Source organism: Astatotilapia calliptera, chromosome 6, assembly GCF_964374335.1.
Source record: "Astatotilapia calliptera chromosome 6, fAstCal68.1, whole genome shotgun sequence".
NCBI lineage: Eukaryota > Metazoa > Chordata > Actinopteri > Cichliformes > Cichlidae > Astatotilapia > Astatotilapia calliptera.
In genome coordinates this window covers 36,010,216-36,034,275 of record NC_137427.1, presented here as the reverse complement: position 1 = coordinate 36,034,275, position 24,060 = coordinate 36,010,216, and the positions used below count along the sequence as shown (strand labels likewise).

General features: G+C 39.0%; 1 protein-coding gene across 1 annotated transcript; it reads right to left on the bottom strand.

Annotated features, from left to right (window-relative positions):
• Positions 1–988: 988 nt before the first annotated feature.
• LOC113024645 (arf-GAP with dual PH domain-containing protein 1) lies at positions 989–22,699 on the bottom strand. The gene is made up of 11 exons (XM_026171861.2): positions 22,470–22,699; positions 19,407–19,537; positions 18,412–18,503; positions 14,104–14,183; positions 13,905–14,017; positions 12,358–12,504; positions 10,563–10,646; positions 10,311–10,373; positions 7,451–7,522; positions 4,877–5,108; positions 989–2,273 (listed from the first exon to the last, which is right to left on the bottom strand). The coding sequence occupies exons 1-11, from the start codon at positions 22,555–22,557 to the stop codon at positions 2,245–2,247; spliced, it is 1,131 nt and encodes a 376-aa protein (XP_026027646.1). The 5' UTR covers positions 22,558–22,699; the 3' UTR covers positions 989–2,244.
• Between the last annotated feature and the right edge of the window lie 1,361 nt (positions 22,700–24,060).

The window sequence follows — 24,060 nt, the reverse complement described above, 5'->3', positions numbered from 1 at the left end:
TGTAGTGCTTATTCCCAAATAAGTTCGTGATCAATAAAGACTCCAGCAAAGATTTAAGTCATATGAACACCCCAGACTTAAGAGATGTTTTCAGTTGGGCGTAGAACTTAAGCAGATCCAAGCTGGGTTATTTAAGAGCAGTGGGGAGCAGCACTGCCTTTTAGCTGGACAAACTGTGCTCAAAGTCCCTGATAGAAAGTCCCTCCTGTGCTAAGATGTGCTTGAGAAGGCTTAACTGGCTGACACCTCCAGAGCAGTCTCCACAGCAGGGCAAAAAAATAATCCTTTCTCCTATATTAGCATAGAGTGCTGTGTGGCTCTTAAAAATAAAAGTTGCTTTGCTTGTGCAAAGAAAGATTCACTCAGCAGCTTTAGTACATCCATTCACATTCTCCGTGTTTTTGGTCTTCTATGTTTCTGTCCTAATGTGGATTGACATACAGAGCTTTAAGATATCCTTTGTTTTATCCAAGTCATCCATATTTTTTCTGCATAGCTCTTCCAGACCTCTGCGGATCCACTTGGTGACAGATGAAGCTTCAGTTTCTCCCTGAAAATTGAGCCCACCCTTATCTCCAAGTTTTGATACTGCTGTGCTGTGTCTTTGAAGTTGCAGGGTTGCACTTCTCTCCTCCCGTCTCTCCTCAGTGCTCCCTCATTCTCACCACGGTGAAAAAATAGCAGGGACCTATAGATTCATGTGGTATTCGTCATGGGCCTCAACCTCCAGTCTGTGTAGTGAGGGTGTAGTTACACAGTAACCAAACCTCATCAATGTTTAGCCTAATGCTTAAATGTAAAAGACATCTATTTTTTCAAAACTTGCATCACATTATTTTTACACTTATTTATTTTACTTTTACTCATAAGTACCTCATCCTTAGTGAAATATTTGAAGAAAGTGATGGTGTTAAGCTCTAACACGTCACTGCAGACATAATTAAAACAGTTTAATGGTTAAATAAAGACACACAAATCTATGCGGAGATCATTTGACAACATTTTAAACATTTCTTTTATTCATGGTCAGCAACAATTTCATATTCTATGGCAGCCATAGTCAAGCATATGCTTAAAAATGCACATATCAACATAGACGAGTACCTTTTAACCAGATGAAGGAAGCGAAAAAAGAAAAAATGTCAACTCAAATGTCTGATTTGGGGGTTTTTTGACACTGATGACAATGTAGACAAAATAACTTAATGGCATTCTTGTCTATGCCACATGAAGGAGCTGTTACACCATCCAAGGTTTTGTTGTGTTAACAGCTTTTCTGCAAACATGCTTTACTGTCTTTCCAACAGATCTTTGACAGACGACTTTAAAAATATATACATTTGTGTTTGCTTTGCTTGCAGAATAGATGATTAAAGAAATGCCTAAGTACGTTATATTGCTTTTAATTAAAAGAATAAAATTACAAAAAACAAAAAACCCTACACATACCTCAGTTTGATTGTACCCACAGTAACTGGATGATAAATGATATGTTCCTGTTTGACTATGTCTTTTTTCACAGCAGACATTTGGAATTATCACAGTACCAAAAGCACCAAGCAGTAACTGAACAAACCAAGTCAGAAAATGAAATTCAGGTGTCATTAACTGTATAATTTTCACCTGTGATTTTCTCACTGTGACATGTCAAAATGTCTTTAGTGAAAACAGGCACATTTGACTACCTGCACCTCATTAGCGTTACCCAATCATTACAACACATTATACTTAATACAAGAGGACCAAAGCAAATACTTCTAACTTTGAAAGTGTTTTTTGTTAGAATATATGTTTGACATACGTTTAATTCTACTGTCCCTATTTTGTACAGCAGTATTTACATAGCATACCACAGGTCCACGAGAAACAATGGATAGTATTATTTTGTTTACATAGTATTTTATATGGGCAGTGGCCACCATGACCATGAGCCCAAAGAATGCATTTGTAAGTTAAAAAAATAAAAATATTACAAATTTGGTTGAACCGTAAGTAATTTTATCTTACCACTTTCACCAATAAAAGCTAATATCATTGACAATACAATGGTCTTATCAGTCATTACTTTCTCTTATTTGCATTCTTAATATCCTGTCATCCCATTTGAATTATGAAGCAAGCTCCAGTGTGACCACAGTAACAAAGAAGCTGAGACTCCAGGTCCGTGACGCAGAAGCGAAGCAGGTCTTTTGTCGCACTGGTCATGAACTGAGAGGGGAGGTGGTTCTTCAGGCTTCTGATCCATCAGTGCTTATGCCTGAATGTGGCCTCCACTTAAAAAAAAAGAAAGTCCAAAGTTAGGAAAGAAGATGTTCAGTTAACCCATAAAGACCAGTCAATTTGTATGACTGGTTTTTGTTGGTATTGTCATTAAAACTTTGAGTTGTTGACATATGTAAACTGCCATGATGTACTTTATGTTCAGCGCTAATTAGCATGTATGCTAACACGTGCCCCAAGAACACAGTAAATATGCAGTTATTATTACTGTCAGTCAGTTAACACGACAACACATCTACTTATTAGACTACTAATGTTAACATACAAACTTTGGACTTTAAGGAAAATTCAGCTTTTTCTACACACTTTGGCCTTTCATCAATATATAAATGACAAGTCACTCAAAACTTTATAAAAACTTGTTGACATCAGACAGTGCACCATGTTGTATTATATATTTTATTATATTGTATTATTGTATTATACTTTGGTTTTTCTTGGTTGTGCCTGATGCTGCTTTTTGTACTTTTGTATGCATGGAGATATTTTTAAACAAAATACCCATGTATGTGTATCCATAAACTAGAAGGATACATTTGTGGAAATGAGTACACTAACTAGTGTGTTTGAAACTTTCATAAATGAAATGCTAGAGTATCTGTGATATGCACAAAGCTTTTTTACTAATACTAATATTTCTGAGGATTTTGTTTTTTACCTTCTTTACACAATTTATGTAAAGAAAACACAATTTCTTAAAATGAAGGCTTGGTCCTTCTCAAGCTGTAAAATCAAACACTAGCAAATAATGCCAAAAAGTCTGATGTGGCAGACTGGAACAATAATTTCGGACCAGAAAAGTTAAAAAAAATTTGGCCACCATGTTTATTCAAATACAAAGTTGATTTAGAAAAATGATACAAACCAATAAGCTTACCTGAAAACTGTTTCTAAAACTGAGAATCACAGCCCACACAGATGTAAAAGGGATGCAAAATAATTAGTCTACTCTTTTTATGAGTGTCTGGGAAGCATTCAAGCATCAAGGAAAAGCATGTTAACAGTCAAATTAACACAGAAATTGAACAAAGGCTATAGCAATGTACCTTTAACAAAATAAGTATGTACGATTTGGCAGGTGTTTTTGAGGGACCCGTCGCTGTCCATCTATCCATCCATCCATGCATTCATCCATGCATGGATGAAGATGCCTGAAGCACCTTGTTCAGGAGGCATCCATGAGGCTTCCTAGTCAAATACCCAAACCAGTCCACATCCTTTAGATCAGGGGTGTCAAACTCAAATAAACAGTGGGCCAAAATCCAAAATGGAACAAAGTCGCGAGCTAACATTAATATTTATTGAAAAAAAAATCTTCCTCCAGATATAAGAATGAATCTTTTCTTATGGACTCAAATATGTTTTGCTGAAAAACTGAATATGGAACAAGCAAAGCATAATACTAAACAATATATATATATTAGCTGTATAATACCAGTAGGCCAGCTCTAATAGTAATTTGGTATGGCTTCGCGGGCCAAATGTAATTAGGCTGCAGGCCAAATTTGGCCCGCGGGCCAGAGTTTGACACCTATGCTTTAGATGTAGAAGAGAAGAATTCTCTCTTGCATGACTTAACTCATCATCCCATCTCTGAGGTTGAGCCCAGCCAACCTTCACAGGAAACTAATTTCCACAGCTTTTATATGCAGTCTCATTCATTCAATCACTACACAAAGATTGTGGCCATGGTTGAACATAGATCAACTGGTAAATTGCTTTCACCTCTTTCTTCACCATAACAGATTACAACCTTTGCATCATTGCTGATCCTGCACCAATCTCTCTGTCAGTCCACTCTCCCTTCACATGTGAATTTGGCCTGGAGTACTTCCACTTGGACAAGTAACTCATCTCAGACTTTGAGTGGGTACTCCACCCTTTTCCAGGTGAGAACTGTACCCTTGGGCTTAAAGGTGGTAATTCCCATTCCTGCCACTGCACACACGGCTGAAAATTGCCCTAGTGTAAGCTGATGAAGCCACATAATGAAACCAACATAAACACATCATCCTCAAATGGTAAAGATGAGATCCTGAGGCTGTGATCAAATGCTTTCTCTAGATCTAAGTCCTTCTCGAGCAGTCTGGCATAGGCCTTCTTTGGAAGGCTGAGAAGTGTGATCCATGCAACCCTCTGGTTACCCTTCTCAAAAAGGAGAGCCATCACCCCCAGTCTGCCAATCCAGAGCCACAGCCCCAAACACATTTCAGAGACATGTCAACTAAGACAGGCCCACAACACCTAGAGCCTTAATTAATTCAGCACAAATCTTGTTAGGTGGACAAGATTGGTGTCCATCTGCATACAGGTTTCTGTTCAGTCCCATTACCCACTGCAAAGCTACATTACATTGACTTAGCAATGGTGGTGCAGATTTGGTCCGCTCATACTTAGTGTCCCCAGTCTCCCTCAGAAAGCTAACGTTTTGTTAGGTGGGAATTGAAGATTTCACGAACTGTGGTGTTTGTTACAGACAAACTGTAGTTGGTGCTGTAATTAATAACGATCATTTAAATAACATGAAAAGCCATTTGCAAAAAAAGAAAAAGCAATAAATAGATTTTTAGTCTTACTTAGAATATAAAAGTCTTACTTGTATATTCCTGTGGGGACATCTGAGCACTCATGATATCATTGAAGTGCTTCAGCCAGTCCTGCTGGTCACTTTCTGTCTCGCAAGTAAACAGAAAGCAGCGGTCAGGTGTTTGTATGGTGATACCATATTCAAAGGCACCATTGCAGTGGGTGCCAGCAGGCAAGCCGGAGGAGGCACTGTAACCATAGTTCTTGTTCCCAAGGAAAACTTCACCTTTGGCAAAGGCATCCTTCACGTAGAGAATAAGAGAAAAAGAAGTCAGCTGTATAGACTTGTCATCATGTATATGAGAGTGTTGATTAAGAAATACACCCCTTATTTCTTTGGGAAGTAGGTTCAGCATTTTTTTTTTAAATGTGCACAAACATACATTGAAATACAGTATTTAAGGCAAAAACAGAGTTTCTACTATTCTAACAAGCTTGAAAGTCAATATTTCTATTCATTAACAGCCTGAAGTCTCTTAAGAATTCTCAAAGCTTTATTGTAATATCTTTATTTTCACTGCTTTTTGTTCTGTTATCTGATGAGGCGATTCCACATTGCCTCAGTGTTGAGAACCAGACTCTGCGAGGAGACCAGTCAATGACTAATAGTGTTCCTTTGTGCATTGTGCCAAAGAATGCCTTCTTGATAGCCTCATTTACACTGTGACCAGTTTTATTGAGGCTTCATCAAAAAGTAGATGGTTCAGCTGAAAGGCCAGATGCATGTTTCAGGTCCTGCATCAGATCTTGTTTTCTTGCTATTCCTGAACAACATGACTTTCAGATGCTGTTCATCTACTGTAGCTTGCCGCTTCGTCTTTTGTCAGGTTTCCTCAATTTCTTTAAGGACACACTGCACACCCGGTTGAGATATGTCGTGTTTACACCTAACAACTCTTAGTGCAAAAGTACAATATCATGCTTGTCAAACTGTGTTATCTGTGGCTTTTTTATGGGTTCAGTTAAAGAAATTGGAAAAAATCTTGTGTTTATGTGACAGGTAAAAGTGACTGAAGAAATGTGGTTCTCTATAATGAGTGGACACAAAGTTAGTTCATCCTATGAGTTAGGCCTTTTTTATGCTTGAATGATTCAAATGTAAGACTCTGATGGTCAGGTACAAAGACTGGCCTGAAAATGAGTGAAAAGTTCAAAGACATGCTATGAAACACCCTCAGAAAGCCGGAGAACTATTACTCAAGATAATATATAAAGAAATGTGAAGTTACTAAAGATTTTGCACAGTACTATAGGACAATAATCTGCTATCCTATAAACCAAATTATTTATTTTAGTATGTTATTATGATTCCAAATCGAAACGGTTTGTAATACTGTGTAACCAAGCATTTGCCCCACAGTAACAATATAAAGAGTAAAACAATGATTATATTTACACCTGGTCACTTTCAAGTGTTTGTGTTGTAGGTTTCAGTGATTCGTTTTGGGAGCAACAGTGATAAAGTGGCAATGTTTGTTATGTGAAAATGCAAAATTGGAAGAATATTTCAAATTTAGTTTATTTCCTCTTTTTTCTCTTCAAAATAAAAGCTCATTATTATCTGCATGTTTTCTTTTCTTCATCATCTTATTTTTTCCTCATCACCTATCTAAGAACGGGCATTTTGCTTCGCTTTTGTTTTTAAAGCTTTGCATTCACACAAATACAGCCTTTGAATTACGGCATAATGCTTTAAGGAAAGCATGTGGTAGAGGCCAAGGGAGTAAAATGTGCATCAACTGCAAGACATTCAGTTAATTTGCATATCTTAGCCACTTTAGGAACCCCAAGCCACCACCAGAAGTTTTCTGAAATGAAGCTGACCCTGTTTCAGATGCTTTGTTATGGGATTTAACATCACGATGGCTCTAAAGCACCTGAACTAAAAAGCAGCAAATCATTTCAGCCTCAGTTCAAAGCACTTGAACTGAGGCTGAGGAAAATTAGCATTTTTACTTAAAAAGTGTTTGAAATGTGTGATCTTCTGTCAAAGTTTGAGCTTGTAAAATATGGTGGTTTAAAACTACCATGTTTTGCAAAGCTCACACACACACACACACACACACACACACACACACACACACACACACACCTACACACACACGCACAAGATTATCACTAGACTTCCTCTTTCTTTCATCTTCTAGATTTCCTTGTCTCTCTTGGGGTAAGTTGGACAATTCAGGAACTTCTATACGTCTATAATTATTACACCTTTCCACTGAACTATTGCGTCACCAGCAACACTTAGATAATCTGCTTTGGTTATCTAATGTTTTTAACTCAGACTTGGGCAATCTGAGCTACCCCCTCTTAAGGTCTTTGGCCAAGTCTGTATGATAATAAAATTGTCTGTAATCATTCAGGATTTTCTCAAACAACATCTCAGCATTACTCAACATCAGCTGTCTGATAAAATAGGGTGTCTGCACACAGCGTTGTGTGTAGAAGTGTCAGTGTAGCACATTCCAGGCTGCATCAAGGCACCTCTGTGCTCCACAATTTGTGGTCAGAGTGAACCAACCACATGCCTAAAATACAGCAGTCTTTCAGATGTGTGCAGGTCTTTGTAAAGAAGACATACCAGTGGATCTTTGAAGTACATGAGCCGCCTTTGGTCCAGTGTAAACCAGCGTTTCTTGAAACCTTCTGTTTGCTATGTAGACAAAGAGGCAGACGAGTGAGTAAGACAGACAAAGACTGAGAAAGACTGCACAAAGATACAATGCAGCATTGTGCTTTTAAATAAGAAAAGTGAGTCTGTCCCGTTTGTGTAGTCTTGCAAGACTGTAAGTTCCGACACTTCAAAACAAGGTCTTCAAATTTAGTCCGACCAATAGTCTATGATATGCAATATATAAAAATGGAGCTGTTACTCATTGGAGACGAATCATGTCAGCTGTAAACAAATTTGTATCAAATACAACATTTAAATACTGAAAATTGATGGAAACCGTAAGAGCATGCAATGACTGTTTTTATCCCAACTGTGCAGGGTATTTTACTTTTCATGAATGAGGGGTGTAGCCTGCTTTCGTATCTGTGATTTAGCCATGAATGTGCGTTAAAGCTGATCTCAAGATTTCAACGGTGATATGAAAGCATTCCTTATTGTTAGGCACTTAACATTGTCAAACAGGTTTCCTCTTGACAACTCCCATCTGAATGTTTATCGCACTTCTCTCATAGCACTCATGTTTAATTTGAAAACTTGTCACGGCTGAAACTTTACACGAGTGCTGCATTTTCAAATCCACTGTGAAAGCAGCTATCGAAGAAAAGCGAAGCACGGCACCTTTGGAGAGTTTACTGAAGTGCACAAGCAGCTTGAGCTCTTTTCAAATAATCAGGACGCTCAGGTCCCCGACTGCTGCCAAACTGTGCTCGTAAAAGTGTTTGATATTGTCATTGTGCTGAACAACTGACTGTTCCCTTCTCATTTTGCAAGCCGACTCCTTCCACAAGGAAGGAAATGAATTATGACATCTAGTAAATCAGCCCAACGCAGCAAGTTGGTGCCTTCTTTCATCTCTCAGCCCGACAGACCAAGATTAAACCGAGTGTCTGCGTTTGCATGCCTCTGAATGCAGAGTCGCTCGTTTCGCGGAGGATCAGGTTGCTGTTTCCTGTGCAGGTACTTGTGTCTGAATGATTCCTCTGTGTGACAACAGCTGCCTGTCTGTGCAACCGTGTGTGAGTACGTGCCTGTGTACAAATCCCCTCTTTGCACGTCTGTGTTTCATGTGTGCATTTGACACCTGGGAATTTAGTCCAGCCTCAGCTGGAAGCCCTTCATTCCCTGTCGCACAGATGCAAGTAGGTGCTCTCAGCTGTCACTCAGCCTGTTAGGCAGAGGTGAAAGGCAGACGCGCTGACGGCTCAGCTCGTTAGCCTATTATCCCAGCTCCTATTCAATTAACGATGGGAGAGTGAGAGCTGGGATCACTGAAGATTTAAAGGAAGGAACTGTGTCTGACTTGTTGAACAGAAAGTTTGTCTCGATCCTGGTTTAGTACTCAAATTTGGCTGAGGTATTTATTTTGCTAAATTCAATAAATAAGGGATTTTAACATTTTTCCCTTTATAGGTAACATCAGAATTGCCACATTAAGAAGTTATCTATAATAGAGATCTCTTCTAGATTATTTAAACTGAAAATCTTGTTTTAAAGTGGTAACCATCTAGGCACTGCAGTTGCATCATTACTACATGACTACTAAAAGAACACCACCTGACATTTGCCGGCTGTAAATAGGATTTTTACCGAGCCTGCCTCTGTGTTAAGATGTATGCATAGCTCCAGAGGAGGTCGTTTCCTGATTCACCACAACAAATCACCTCCCTCCGTCTCACCCTATCTCCATCACCCTCATCTGTCACACTAATAATGTCTTTTTTTATTCATTCTGTCTCCTGCACATACCTCCACCTCTTCAGGCTGTCTTCGACTTGCTCTCTACTCTCACAAACATTATAGTCCACGTGGACTCCTACCTGGCCTGATTTGTCAACCTATCCATCATTACTGCAAACACGAAGGGGCTCAGAGAATATCCCTGATGTAATCCCACTCCTACCTTTAACCCATCTGTCACTCCTACTGTCCTGTGCTGTCCTCACACATGTCCTGCACCAGCCTAACAAATCTCTCCGCTACTCCTGACTTCCTCATGCAGTAGAAGTTCCTCTCTTGGGACCTTCATAGCACATAATCACATGCTTTCTCTAGATTCCAGGAGAGGTCTGGTTATCAGCAATAAATGATGGCTGGATAGCAATGACAAATCTGAAGCCATTTTAAAGACAGATTTAGGGAAGTCCCACACTTGGTCATCAGAGTGTGACATTATGACCATAAGGAGTGCTTCCCAAACCTTCCTATGTGAGGAGGTGGGACTGAGAGTATTCTCGCTATTGCAGAGACAGATGCATTAGGGCGTCTACATAACCTTGTCTGTATCTCTGGCAAAATGGCAGGCTTGCTGATTATGGCTCAGAGAAATGTATATAATTTGTAGGCTGATGTAATGGTATAAAGCACAGTTCCTACTACCTACGTGAGAGCTATTAACAAGTAAAGTACAGTGGATTTAATGTAGATTATTAACCGGGTCTATTGACCCACTGTTGAGACAAAAACTGCAAGCATGTGGTTAAAAAAATAAGAAACAGCAGACACCACCAACACCAAGTATACAGCTCTTCCTTATTTTTAAGTATATTTAGCAAAATCTGCTTTTATTCTTTTGTTGTTCTTGTTTTTTTTTAATGAATTGTAAGGTTTTTTTTCAGTATCTCTAAATCTACATTTTTTGACTTGTGGAAAATATCCCCGTGTGTTTGAGACTGCCACTGTAAGGGTCAGTGGCTGCATTGAGAAATAGAAGGAAATGGAAAGGCTAAATAAAGCAAAAAGAGGTATGAATCCATAAATGTTTACTTGCCCTGGGACCTGTCTTTTCCATATATCCTTCCTTGATAAAGTTTCGGGTAAGTCTGGGTACCAGCTAAGAGCAACAAGCAAAAAGAAAAAACAATGGGATTAAAAATAAAGAATATTATAAGAATATTATTGTTTTAGTGTAATGGAGTTCTACACTTCAGACATAATATTCATGAGCCTGCCTATTAAAAGAAACCTAAAAACAATGTAAATATTTATTTTAAGGTAGGTGGGCGTGCATGTGTGTGTTTACCTCAGCATCGGTTGCCCCGGGAAAGGCCACCTTTAGATAGTGAAGCTGAACAGCACGAATTGAATTAAACCAGTCTACAATCTCCTGAAAGGTTATAGGATAAAAAAGACAGTATTTAGTTCTTACTCTATTTTTCTTGTCGTTGTCATTTAGAAAAGAGGAGGTACATTTTTTATTTTTTGGACCAAATTATAGGAAAATCCAGGAACAGTTAAAGCCAAAAATGTTAACCTCACTGACTATAGGATGATTATCGCCCTCATTATGACATGAAATGGTTTGTCAAATCCAGTTTTGAAGCCTCTACTTTGAGATTTTGCCTTTTTGATGTGTTGAGTCAAAAGTGAACAAGTCTGAAGCAGAGTGTGAGGGGCAAGTGTTTAGCTAATGCTTGCAAGCTTTGTTAGCACCTATCCATTTGTTAAGTCTAATGTCATCAACAATTTCTGGGTCCAATGCTAACTCTGGCAGTAAGAAGCTAGCAGGTGGTTACCTAGCTAGTTTTAACCTAAAGATGATATACCATGTTATGACTGAACTATTTCTAAAGAAAAAAAAAACCCCACAAAACCCCCCTAAAACCTATGGCTCTGCTTTCACTTTGGACATAGGCGAAGAAGACTAAATACCAGCAATGTTTGGAGGATTAGTGAAGTTGGGCTTGTTGGCATATAATCTAAGCTACAACATGCTAAAAAGATGAAAGCCTCTAGCTGAACTGAACAGATGTCTGTCTGTTAGTACAATAACTGTAACTGCATTAAAATTATCCAAAATACACCAACTGAGCACAAATAGTTCAGTTTAGCGACAGTTGGCATATATAATAGCTAGTAGGTAGCTACTGGCTGTGTGAATCTACCTGTTAGCCAAAACCCAAATGAAATAGCTGAGTTATATAAAATGTGTGTGTGAATGTGTGTGTGAATGGGTGGATGACTGGATATGTAAAGCGCTTTGGGGTCCTTAGGGACTAGTAAAGCGCTATATAAATACAGGCCATTTACCATTTAAAACATAGTTGTGACATGTGTACATTTGTTATTATGAGGAATAAAAGCACTATAAGGTTTTATAGCTGTAGAGAAATCAGTAAAACACTTCAGGAAAGCACACTGAAGACAGTTTTACTAGCATTTACCTGTTTGCCACTGTTTACCACGTGGATTTTCCTTCTTTGTACTTTGTATCATTATTTTTTTCAATTTTTATCTTTTATATGTTTTCAGATATAAATATATATATGAGTAATATATGAGTTTTCTTATGCCAAAATGTGCAATATTATGTATAGACTGGAACAATGACTTTCCAAATCAGAAGGGATTTTATGATAGTGATGTGATTTTGCAGGAGACTCGAGTCAGCTACAAATAACTCCTCGGCCTGATGGCAGTTCTGAACTGCTCCATATGTTTCAATGTGGTCTGAGTGACACAGAATAATGGATGCCGTGCTTCAATGTCATCTGCAAATGGATTCCGTCAGCCTGCACAAATTGGTACAGATGGTTTTGTAAAGGTTTGGAGACTCTCCCCCGATGACAAGAGCCAGGTAGTTTCGAACACGTCTGTCTCTGTGACAGATGACAAATATCCGATACCACCTTCTGCTGTTTAAATTAGTGGACAGTCAAGAATACACAAAAAAGCTTTAGATTTTCTGTAAGAAAGGTATTGTATTCATTCAGTCTGAGAGGTTCACACTGCTTCAGTGCAAAATTCCTCACTATTTCTCCTTAGGACTTTTACTACATGCCGATTGATTATAAAACAGCGATTACAGAAATGCAGACCTTGCCATTGTCATGGTAGACAAACATATTTCGGGTGCTGTAGTCTTTGAGGTAAGTAATCTGCAGGCCGTTGGTGTTTCCTATCTTCTCTGGCTGGAAGGTTGCATTGATGCTGTCCACCTTTATCAGTGCTTTGGGCTCCTTAGCCTGCAGGAAACAAGAGGGAAATGACTGTGTATTTGTATGAAATGCAGCAGTTTGCATAGATAGATAGATCTCATAATAAGCCATGGTTAGAGCTGTTTGACCTATTATTTCCACATGTTTTATGCTGTTTAACATAATAATTAACATGATTAATTGAAATATAAGATTTTCTAACCAAGGCTGTTGTTACATGCTCCTGCTATATGTGTAAAAATATGCCTAATGCATCTTGTGGACACACTCTGATAAATTACTACAGTGAAATTAATTTGGGATTCAGGGAGTGAAGTGCTACAAAAAAGTGTTGCTATCTCAAATCATAAATATATAGAGCACATGAAAATCCACTCTTTTTAATCATGTTTTATAGAAAAGGCCTCAGAGATTCCAAAAAGAAATAATCCTGCAATTTTCTTTTGTGGTCTTCAATGACTAAACATTTCTCTCTGGGACAATCACACTTTTACGGTTTTGAACAGGTGTGGTAATAAAAATAATAACTTTTTTTCATCACTGCTTAACCAGAAAAAATGTATATTGATGCAGTGAGTATCTGATTGGCATCACACCCTAAGCCTGTATTTTGTGTTGTGTCACTGCATTCAAAGCTATTATCTACACATCGGTCCGCATCACTGATAACCATCATCTCTAAGACCGACACTAATCCCAGCAAACATGTTTGTGGATGCTGTGCTTTAATCTTCCCTGACTTGAATTTAGATGGGCATCTTTAGAAGCCGAATCTATGTCCGTTCTTTTGTCCTTGCCTTTCACAAAGAACAAATACAGCTATGGTTATTTATGAAAGATTTGACAGTTGATGACAATTTCCCTACTTGGTTTGGGTTTTGCCTCTTGAGCATGATAAATCAGCAAGAAATGTGAAACTGGCTGAGGAGCAGCCAGTTGGAGCTGAACATTTTGCATACCTCAAGCTTTTCCTGAGTTCCAACCAACCTAACAGCATAGAAAATCTAAAAAGAAATCTAATGACACTTTTACCTTTACTACTTCTCACACTGCATGAGATTTGTTTTTTAATTGTTTGCTATAGCATATTCAGCATGGCACCTACTTTCCCCCCAAAAAATATATTATTCCCTCTTCCCCTGAGCTGGTTTACTGTGACAAACAAAGTGCTCCCAGTGCTTCAAGGCCTAATTGGTTTGGGTGGTGTACAGCTTAGTGAATCAGCCACACTGACAGAGAGGACAGACTGTTGGTTAAGCTTGTCTGAGCACGCTTGAATGCAGCAGAGGGTGCAAGTACTTATTTTGCTCTCTCTTGGTAGGTATACATAATTAATAAGAGTGTGTATAACAAAATACTGCATTTGTGTTGTGGTATTATGAATGGGAATTGGTACCTGCAAGAGCCTTGTCATAAAAAATTCTTACATCATATTTGGTAAAATACTTCAGAGTCCCCTCCGTCTCTGAAAGGACAAATCGTCTGCTGAGGAACTGCCCGTTGTCCCGCCCTCTCTTCATCAACATGCCATCTCTTATTCCTGCAGGAAGCCAACAAGGTCAATCATGAATTTGAATTTGTTATAACACAGAGGCGGTTTGTGTCATTATACACCTGTGCACTCACTTTCTTCATAAGTGAAGTTTCCAGGCTCAGAGAACTCCCTCCTTTGGTACTTTGCTCGTATCCACTGCTCCCTCAACACCCTGAGCACACAGATGAAGTGTAAACAGAACTCGCTTGCAAAGCTTGTGCTTGTGCAATAAAAGCACACTAATAGTCCTGTGTATTTTGTGAACAGTAAACACAACACCAAAAATGAAAACCAATTCAGATACACGAGAGACTCACAAAACAGTCCTTTTTAATATTCCTACTTTATGTGAACTGCATGCCTAAACAGTGACATTTAAAGTCTTTAGAAAGATGACTCTGGCAGCATCTTCTTTCAGCTTGTTAAATTGCAACTATCCTGCAGTTATATATCCTGCAGAAATTACATGCAGATTATTGCCTTTGCAAGTAGCATTGCACCTGCTGCGTTAGGCTGATAGACATGAACAGACACACGCCTGAGTGAAAACATCAATCCTGGTCTGACTGTAATTTACTGCATCAGTGTCAATTAGAACTTGCATATGCTACTTTAAGATGTACAGCAACACTGAGCAGGTTAAAGCATCCTAAAAATCTCCAAATGAATACATAAAAGGATATCGGCAAAATGTTAGCATTTTCCATTAGCAAAATGCTAAGGCCAAATATTGAGGATCATTTTACTCATAAATCATAGAAAGCTATCGAAGGCTTCAGTCACACCAGAGTCAAAATAGGACAGCAACCTCCGCAGCTGGGAATGATTGTGAGTACTTGCAGCTGCCAACTGAGCGCCCAAAACATGAGGCTGCAGGGCTTCAACCACTGAGCGAACATTTGTGGTTACAGGGCACCTGATTTCCAGCCTGTTTCAGTCAGTCTCAGACTGATTACAGTCACTCTCAGATAGGTCTGCAATTAATTGCTATCTAATTTAAAAACAATAAAAGCAATAATGTGTGTGATAATTCCCACTAGGAGTGTTTATTTATTTGGCATTAGAATGAGTTATCAAAAAGGATGTGCAATCGGCACGCCTGGATGGCTCAACGTTGTGAGCGCAGTGCCAAAACCTTTACTCTGTAATAATCTGTTTGGCACAAGCCCCACATATTCCAAAAACAATAATACCAGAATGTTTATTGAAACACAGCAGAATTGAAATGAAGTTATTTCATTTTTAACCTTAATTTATATTTTATTCCTTCCTAGTTAAATTTACCCTTATTCATAGCCTTTTCCTTTTTTTTCTTTAGGTCACGAGCAGTTGTCCAAGCATTTCACTACATATCGTACTGTGTATGACTGTGTACGTGACAAATAAAATTTGAATTTGAATTTGAAGTTAACGCTGTGTCTGAGGGAGGAGGACAATCCTGACAAAAGATGCATACAAGAATACAGCCTGTTTTCCTTTCCACAGTGAGCAGAGATGCCAGTATTTCAGGCTTTTAGTCACATTTTTACAGAGATTAGTACATAATGAAAACATCTCCCCATCTTTTCTCAACGCAAACACAGAGCAACATTCATCTTTCTTTCAATTCCCTTGAAAAGGCGCATATTACACAATATATGTTTGTAGCTATTAATGGGTCTGTGTTAGTGTGCTACAATAATGTGTAAATGTTGCAAAATGTTAGGGGTGGTTAAATTCATATGTGTAGCATTCGAGTAATCTCGATATAGGGAATGGGACATCGTGTTATATTTACGACAGCAGATATTTGGAGTTTGAAAACTAACAAATATGTGACAATAGCTCTGTAACATGTTTTACAACATCATGGGCCACAGTGAATGATGGCCAGTTTATGGTTTAGCGTTTCACTCAGGAGCGTGGCTGTTCCTCTCTATCAGCCCATCACAGTGCCTGCCTAGACTATGGGATGTGAGACATCAGCCTCATTGCATATTTATACTTGAAAGAAAAATGGTGCAATACTTGGCTCCATTTTGAGCACCAAATTTAGAATTCCCTAGGCAGATATCTGGTTATTATTTAAATAAACTAGCTGCATGTGTTTGTTTATAAATGTATAAATTTGCCCAGCTTAAATCTGGCACAGCCTGTGGCTGAGAAAGTCACACATGAGCGTGGATAACCACTGACGACGAGTCCATACCGGCTCCTGTAAAGCGCTACTGACTGTAGATATAGATGCCAACAGAATTCGAACAGAAGGCAACACATTTTTTCTTAGTTAATTGCAGAATAATTGCGAACAGAATGTAAGTGCCAAGTTGACCAGTTCACTTAAAAACTAGCAGACTAACTCCATTTTATTGCCATGTTATTCCAGTTTCACCGTCATCTTGACCCACCAAAGTCAGTTTGACGACAGCAACTGACTATGAGTGGTCTCAGACTTGGACTCCATCTTTAAAGCAACATTTCAAAGGCAAGGAGACTGCAAGAGTTTCAGTAATTTGGTCACAGATTGGTCTCCAGCCGCTATCTTCCACTATATTCTAAATGACATAATGAATTTGCAAAGATCCCACTGTCAAAGGATACCCATGAAGAACTAAGCGCTGTAACATTAGAATCACAGAAGAAAACATATGTAAACGCAGGCGTCTTAAAGATAGCAGCAAAAAGAGTGGAAATAATTTACCACCTATTTAAGAGATATTGTCTGTGTTAGGCTGAGGACAGAGCAATATTTTGGTCAAGAGTAACTGATTCACAGCAGAAAGCCGACAAAAACATAACAAAGCCAAAAGTAAATAAAAGTATTGATGCAACTACCACCCTGCATAATAACTTTATTACATTGATGCAGTGCTGACTGAAACAATTACACAATTCACCGAAACAGATCAAATGGATTTAGACTCTCCACCTACTTTTATTCTATGCTAATAAAAATAAATGCTGTTAGGATTCTCTGTATCCTGTGGATTATCACTGCAGAGCAAAGGCTAGATTAGATAATTACAACCGGTCCAAGAAATAAATCAATTTAACCCCATATATGTCGCAGGAAAATGACTCAACAGGGTCAAACTAAAGGCTGAATATCTGGCCTGAGTTTTATACATAAGCTAAGTACTGAACTTACTTCAAAAAAGAAAAGAAAAAGACAGCAGCGCTGTAAACAACGGTAGACTGGTGGGTAATAAGCGAATGAATAATACAGAAAACAGAGATTGGAGACAGGAAACTGTTCTTGAAGTATAGAGAGAGATAGAGAGAGAGCTAGCTGTGCATGAAGTGTGATTTTAATAGTCGTGGAAGCAAAACAGCAAAATTCATGACGACATTGATCGAATGTGAAGCGCAGTTTGCTGCTTCTTTTGCTGCTGGCTCGGTGAATTTTGGTTGGAGAGAGACAAAACCTGCAGCTCAGAATCAGCGCAAAAAGACGTAATCACAGCGCGGACCGGACGCATCAGAATCGCTAAGCTCCGACAGCGTGTCCGTCTACGGGCCGCCCGAGAAAGACAAAGCTGATTCTGATGCGTCGGGTCCGTTCTGTGTTTACGTCTTCGTGTGGAATCCGTGTACGTGCTCTCATTTGCTGTTTGGTTGTTGTTGAAATGGTTTTGTGAGCTTTAATCTGAGAATCTGGCGTTTCTGGCAAAACACAGTTATATTTAAAAGTCGATTCAGGATTTAATGAATTGATATCGCTTTATTCAAGCTACTCACCTCCCACTTCCACCTGCACTTTCAACTGGACCACGGCCAATCAGAGAGGTCCCGCCCCTTACTATCTCTGATTGGTTTAGTCCACGATAGGGGCAAAATGTGTGTCTGTTGTTGACCACAGGGAAGATTGCAGATTTTTTTTTTTTTTTTTTGCTACCCGAACAGTTGGTCGCACAGGTGCAACCAAATATTTTTTTTAGTCGCACCACTGAAAAATTTGGTCGCACTCTAGAGCCCTGCAAGAGCTCCTGTAGATTTCAGCCACAGGAAGTGAATAGCTGTTCACTTTACACTGAAAGATTTCAAAGCTGAGCGTGTGGGGATAAAGTGCAACGTAACAACACGTCAGCTTTGCAGGGAAATGAGAACATGGATGTAAACAGTCAGCTCCATGTAAAAGTATTTATTGGGAGGAACCGTTTAAACTGTGTAATTATCAAGTTTATTGCATCCAATCACGGGCGAGTGTTTTGAGCATATCAGTGTTCCCCTTCTAGTCAATTATAGTTAATTAATTATAGTTAATACTTATAGTTTGGCTGGAAAACAGGAGATTTTTCTTTAAAGAAAAAAAAAAAACACACTTAGGTCTAAAAAATAACTCATTGCATGCACATTTTTTCCAAAAACCTGTCCAAAATAAGTTATGTAAGTGTGATATATGTGTTACTATGGTTACTCACTGGCAGTCCTTGTGGGTTGGTTTGTAGTAATAGACTGGAACAGCGGCCTCATATTTGCTCTTCATGAGCTCATTGCCATTCTGTGCCATGAACTATGAAAACACACACACATACACATACATGACATAGACATATTATTTGAGGATGAATGACATCTTGGCAGAGCTATAGACAGTTTTACGGCTAAAGGACACATTTTCTCATCTCCTCAGCAGAAGCATTGAATTCCTAGAATAAATCTTCACTGATGTTACTGGGAACCGATTTCAGTTATGGGAAGATGACAGATGTGGCAACTATTTTAAGATAAAGATGTTCAGAGAACCCACATCCTTAATTATCTGATTTCCATGAATCCAGTATAAAAATGTTGTGGGCAGGAATGCAGTGTTTTGACATTCCCGAGGACTGATTTATCATAGTGATTTATAATAAAGCATTTTGAAGCAAAATTCTTGAAGCTAATTTTTTGTCTATTTAAAAATGTGGTTTTTGGTCGTCTAGGTTTGTGAAATGTGTATGTTAGATTCTTCTCAAAGTGAAAAGCCCACAGGTGAGCCCATCAAAGACTTGTGGCATCATACCTGATCTGGAGGCCAAAGCTTCTCTAAGAAAAAAGACTACACAGGTAAGTTCACCTTACTTCACAATGGGCATCGACCTAGCTCTGACAAAAAAAATGACTGGTTTCCATTAAGGATTACAAATAACTGCACAAACAGTGTAAATAAAACCCTCAATTGCTCATTTTAAAAGGTGATATCTTGGTTGGTATGATCAAAAATCACTGTATCATTATTAAGATCGTTTCAGGATACATGGAGATATACATGGGGGGAAAAAAAAACCACGAGTACAAAACAAAAAACAACAAATAATGTATAATTAGGCTCTGGTCTAAGCATATAAGGAATAAGGAAACCACTTGGTAACTTTCGTTTCTTGAGAACAGGTGGTTGACCAGCCGTGGCTGGAGAAAAACAAGTAAAAAGAACCTCCAACTCATGGTCCTCCCAGCGGGACAGGGTCAGCGACTTGACCTTGCTGATGTCAGGAATGTTGCGGTGAATTCCAGAGCAGGCCAGGCAGATGAACACTCCCAGGGTGCAGGAGCCCCAATTAGGGTCTGCAGAGAGACAGATGGAGAGAACAGTTACAGTATGGTAGGGCACTACCTTTGTCAGACACAACAGACCGAATCTGAAGCTTCATCAGATATAAGAAAAGAGACAGTATGTCTATATTTGATAAGCTGGATTCACACAGCATCACTGCTCTTTTGTTTGTTTTCTGCATGGGCTTTTTTAAATGACTTGTATGACTTCTTGACTAGCTGTCTGTCAATTTTTCCAACCAATACATTTACTGAAAAATGAATAGAAGCCTTAAGGCTAGTAAAAAACAAACCAGTCCAAAATGCACATTATTCTTACATTTTGAAAGCTAAATTTAAAAAAATATTTATTTTAAAAATCCAGGTTAACGTCTTTAAGTTGTCTTCTGTGGAATGTTTTCATACATGATTTTCATTCTTCCAGCTTGATAATTTATGTTTTATCTCCTTGAGATTTAAACGTAGCAAACAACTTTTAATGCATCACTGCTTAATAGCATAAGAAGATGGGGCTTCCTTTTCATTTTTGTTGTGACATAGATTCTCAGTATGCCAATGTGCAGACTATATTTCAAGGTACCAACACAAGCTAGCAGTGCGTTGCTACATTTTAATAGTAATTTAAAGATTAACATAGCCACTGTGATGTCACCCTGAAAATCTATGGACATTTGATGCCCCAGTATTAGTGTTTTAGCCTTGCCATGTAGTTTTTGGGGGGGTTTGGGACAAGAAATAATCTAATTTGGGGGCGCTAAGTTAGCTAATGCTAGCAGACTTTGATTAGCAAGCTTCTAAGTATATGTGTGCTTTTCACAGGTACACACATCTACCTAAGTAACAGACAAATAAAGAAAGAAAGAAATCAAAAAGCACAAAATATAGATGTAAGGTTCAGTTCAGTGACTCAGATTAGCAGAGGTAAAGCCTAGCAGCCAGCTATTAGCTACAAGAGCCTGTGTCAGCATCCACTTGTAATCTCAATGTGGCCACTCTTCAACTTAATCATTAAGAAAATCTAAATACGTGAGCTATTAAAAATAAATAAATAGAATTTGCCACCTTTAATTTGCTAGGAAAGAAAATTTACAGACCCTTTCTTTTGTGCCAGACTGTAGACATTGTTTTACAGTCATATTTGGCTCTTTAAATACTGTAAATTTAGGCACTTTAAACATAGGCGACATAAACTCTGCAAATATCAGCCAACACCTGTTGCAAGACCTAGACAGCTGACAGCTGGAAAATTTGAACATATAACAAACCAGTTATCACTACAACATGCCTCACACTTAAGGCTCACACTAAACAGGAGAAAGCATTTTGTCCAAATCAATACAAGCCTTATGTCGGCAAGCATATTGAAATCTCTGAGCTTCCAACCAGATAAATGGTACAAAGCGACAAGCCTGAAACCTATAAGGGCAATTTATCTGCCTCACCTCTAAACTCAAAGATACGAGAAACATTTTCTTTGCTCTGGCCACACCTGTCTTATCTTTCTGAGAACCTTTCGAATTTCCTAGTAACCAGCGCGAGGGAGGCTTGGTCTTATCAGTATAAATCACAGATGTCTGAGCAATGAGGGCAGTGTTTAATTTCCCAACCATAGAAGGCAGATTGGAATACAATGTGCCTGGCTGGTTAATACTCATGCCTAATTTTTTGCAATGTTTCACAATGGGCAGACACAGCAGAGTAAAACGAAACCAGCCCACGTGCGCACGGGGCATCAGAAACATAAAGGGATTCCCTTTAGTCTCTAAAACTGAGGACACATAGTAAATATGCTTGAACGTAGCCAGAGCCGATGCTGGGAATCGGTAAAACCTGTCTTTGAGCAAGGAAGTTCCTCTCCAGCAATGCATGCCTGGCTTCTCAATAGTTGTTTTTTTTCACTATACAAAGATTAGGAAGCGAGATACTATCTCTCTTACATGTCTCCAGGGCATACATTCAGTGATTATTTTGGTTTTTTTCCTTCTGATGTACTGAAACACATTATGTGCTGTGCATGACGGCTCTCAGCATACTGTAACACATACAAAATGTAGTGCCAGCATGTTTGGGCAAAAATAACTTTGTGCCATTTTAACTGCCACAGCAGGTTATTTCTTCACACATGGATAGCTTGTATAACCTAAACTACTGCTCCACATTCCACACACTGACTAGATAATCTGTCAATCACGGAAGATGGCCTTACAGGCCTTCAGTTTCTCTTGGTTTTCTCATAGATACCTTTATATTTGCATCATCCAAAGGCAGAGGCCAGAGGTAATTATTTACCTACATTGTCTGCTGATCATTTCTTAGCACAAATAATCAGCCTAAAATATATATTTAACAAAGAAAAGTCCATTACAACAGCCCAAAAGAAAACCTATTGTTATTATTATCATTAATTATCCACTATCTACACATCTTATATACAGATATGGCCTCTTTATAATGGAGTTCCCCATATGTCCCCATTGTGTAAGTAGTTTCTATTAAAAAACCTATAACCAACTAAAACAAAAAAGATCACGAAGAAGACCTCCACTGCTGAGCTCGAGTGGATAAGGGTGTGTGCAGGCCCTTGTACTGCATGTCGAGACATGATCAGCGCTGAACTTCTCTTCTCTTGGCTCCACCACATCGCTTCACTGCTTCAGCTGCGATCTTCTACACCTTCAGGGAAACTCCTCCCTCCGTTCCTAACTCACCTTGTTACACTTACAGTCAGAACAGCGCCGAGCATGCCTGGAACCCTTTGAAATATGTTAAAGGTCTAAGCAAGCATTTAATCCTATGCCGTAGTGACTGTAGCATAAAACGAAGGAGACATTAAGGTGCACTTTAAAAAACGGCTTTATCAGCAACGTTATCATAGATCCCGCATAGTCTGACTTTCCACTTTCTTCTTCCCCCCCCCCCCCCCCCCCCCCCCCCCCCAACCTACCTGGTGCGCCACAGTCTGCGCAGGCGTCATTTCCAGGCTTCTGCAGGATCTCTCTGAAAGCTCGGGTCGATCTTTCATTTGCGGACATTTCAGCGAGCTGATCTGTTATTCCTCCGCTTTCAGAGAGCGGTAGAGACTGGGTTGGGGCGGCGAATAGCCAAAAAAACAGGGAAAGGTGTGTCTGCTTGGGTTTCACGCCCCTACTCGGGGTGCGGACAAGTCCGCACAGGTGGCCTCCTCAGCGCAGAGGTATGCCTCGCATTGAAGGGGATGAAAAAAGAAAAGAAAGAACGTGAACTTCAATGTCCTTCACAAAGTTTCCACAGCAAAAAGTCCCAGTATCTCTCTTTGTTTGCTGAGCCCAAAGCCCACTAGTGGCACTCTTCAGGTGCGTCTTCAGTCTGGGACTGGCTGAGCGGAGCGGATGGCATGAAACTCTACACTAGGAAGTGAAATACAGAGGTTGTTGAAACTTGCTTTTCCGCATAATTCGAGGTTAGATTGCATACCGCACCGGCGCCAACTACACAGGGCTTATTCACTTAAAAAGCGCCTGTCGGACTATTATAGGCCTACCCGGTGAATAATGATAATGTAAATCACTGCAGATTTGGATCTGATGTCAAGTCAATACAGAGTCAGTATTGCCGATACTAATAATGGCAGCTTATGTATGGAAAAGCAATGTGTTGTGATTTATGAGATGAATCATCATTAACGTATCAATTCACACACATTTTAATGACCAATAAATCACTGTGATTTTTCCAAAATACTGAGTAATACAACAAAACACACAATTCAGCTTACATGGAATATAACTGTGCCTGTCTCTAAAGGGTCTTTGGGTCAGCTTCTGTTGTTTAAATCTGCTATAGGCAGTAAATAAAATAAACTTGACAGTTAGCACGAAAAGGTTCAGGCATTTCCCCCCCCCTAAAATACCAATATCGTAAGTTGGTATCAACACTATTGGTAGTTGGATCAATCTGCGGACTGTAGTTTAAATGTATATTAAAGCATGCTGTTATCTTTACTCCAGCATAAAAGAGTAGAGATAACAGGATGTGGTTAGAATATAGGTTTTGGGTTGTTAGTGCACACAGCAAAGTGCAGCTGATTTTAACACCTTTTCACCTTCTAGATAAGTGTTGTCTTGTCTCTGACAGGAAACACAGAAAGCAGGAGTTTCGAACCATGATTCTGCCCCTTTATTCTATTTAAGAGAAGACGATACAAAGACTAAGTTTGTGGCAAGTGGCTATTTGGGGGAGGGGGAGAGGGGCTTTTGACTTTGTTCAACAGATCTTCATATGTTTAAAAAAAAAATAGAAAAAAACATAAAGATATGTGTAGAATTTGACCAGACCCTCATTAACCACCAATGGTCTTCTCACTCATGTTGTTGCAATTGAATATCGGAAATTTCTGCAGCCAGGTTTGGTAAAAGGTAAGCACCAAAAAGCTGTTAAAGCAGACAGTCTATCCCCACATGTGCAAATTAAAAGTCAGCAACAACATGTGCATCTAATATTTATATATGGGACACATTTATCATTGCATCCATTTTGTTTTATAGCTTATTGTAGCT

Coding starts and splice junctions, on each gene's coding strand:
- LOC113024645 (XM_026171861.2), bottom strand. CDS start 22,557: ATGTCCGCAAATGAAAGATCGACCCGAGCTTTCAGAGAGATCCTGCAG. Junction 12,505..13,904: donor AGTATTTTACCAAATATGAT/GTAAGAATTTTT, acceptor TGTTTCCTGCAG/GCTAAGGAGCCCAAAGCACT. Junction 10,647..12,357: donor TCTACCATGACAATGGCAAG/GTCTGCATTTCT, acceptor ATAACCTTTCAG/GAGATTGTAGACTGGTTTAA.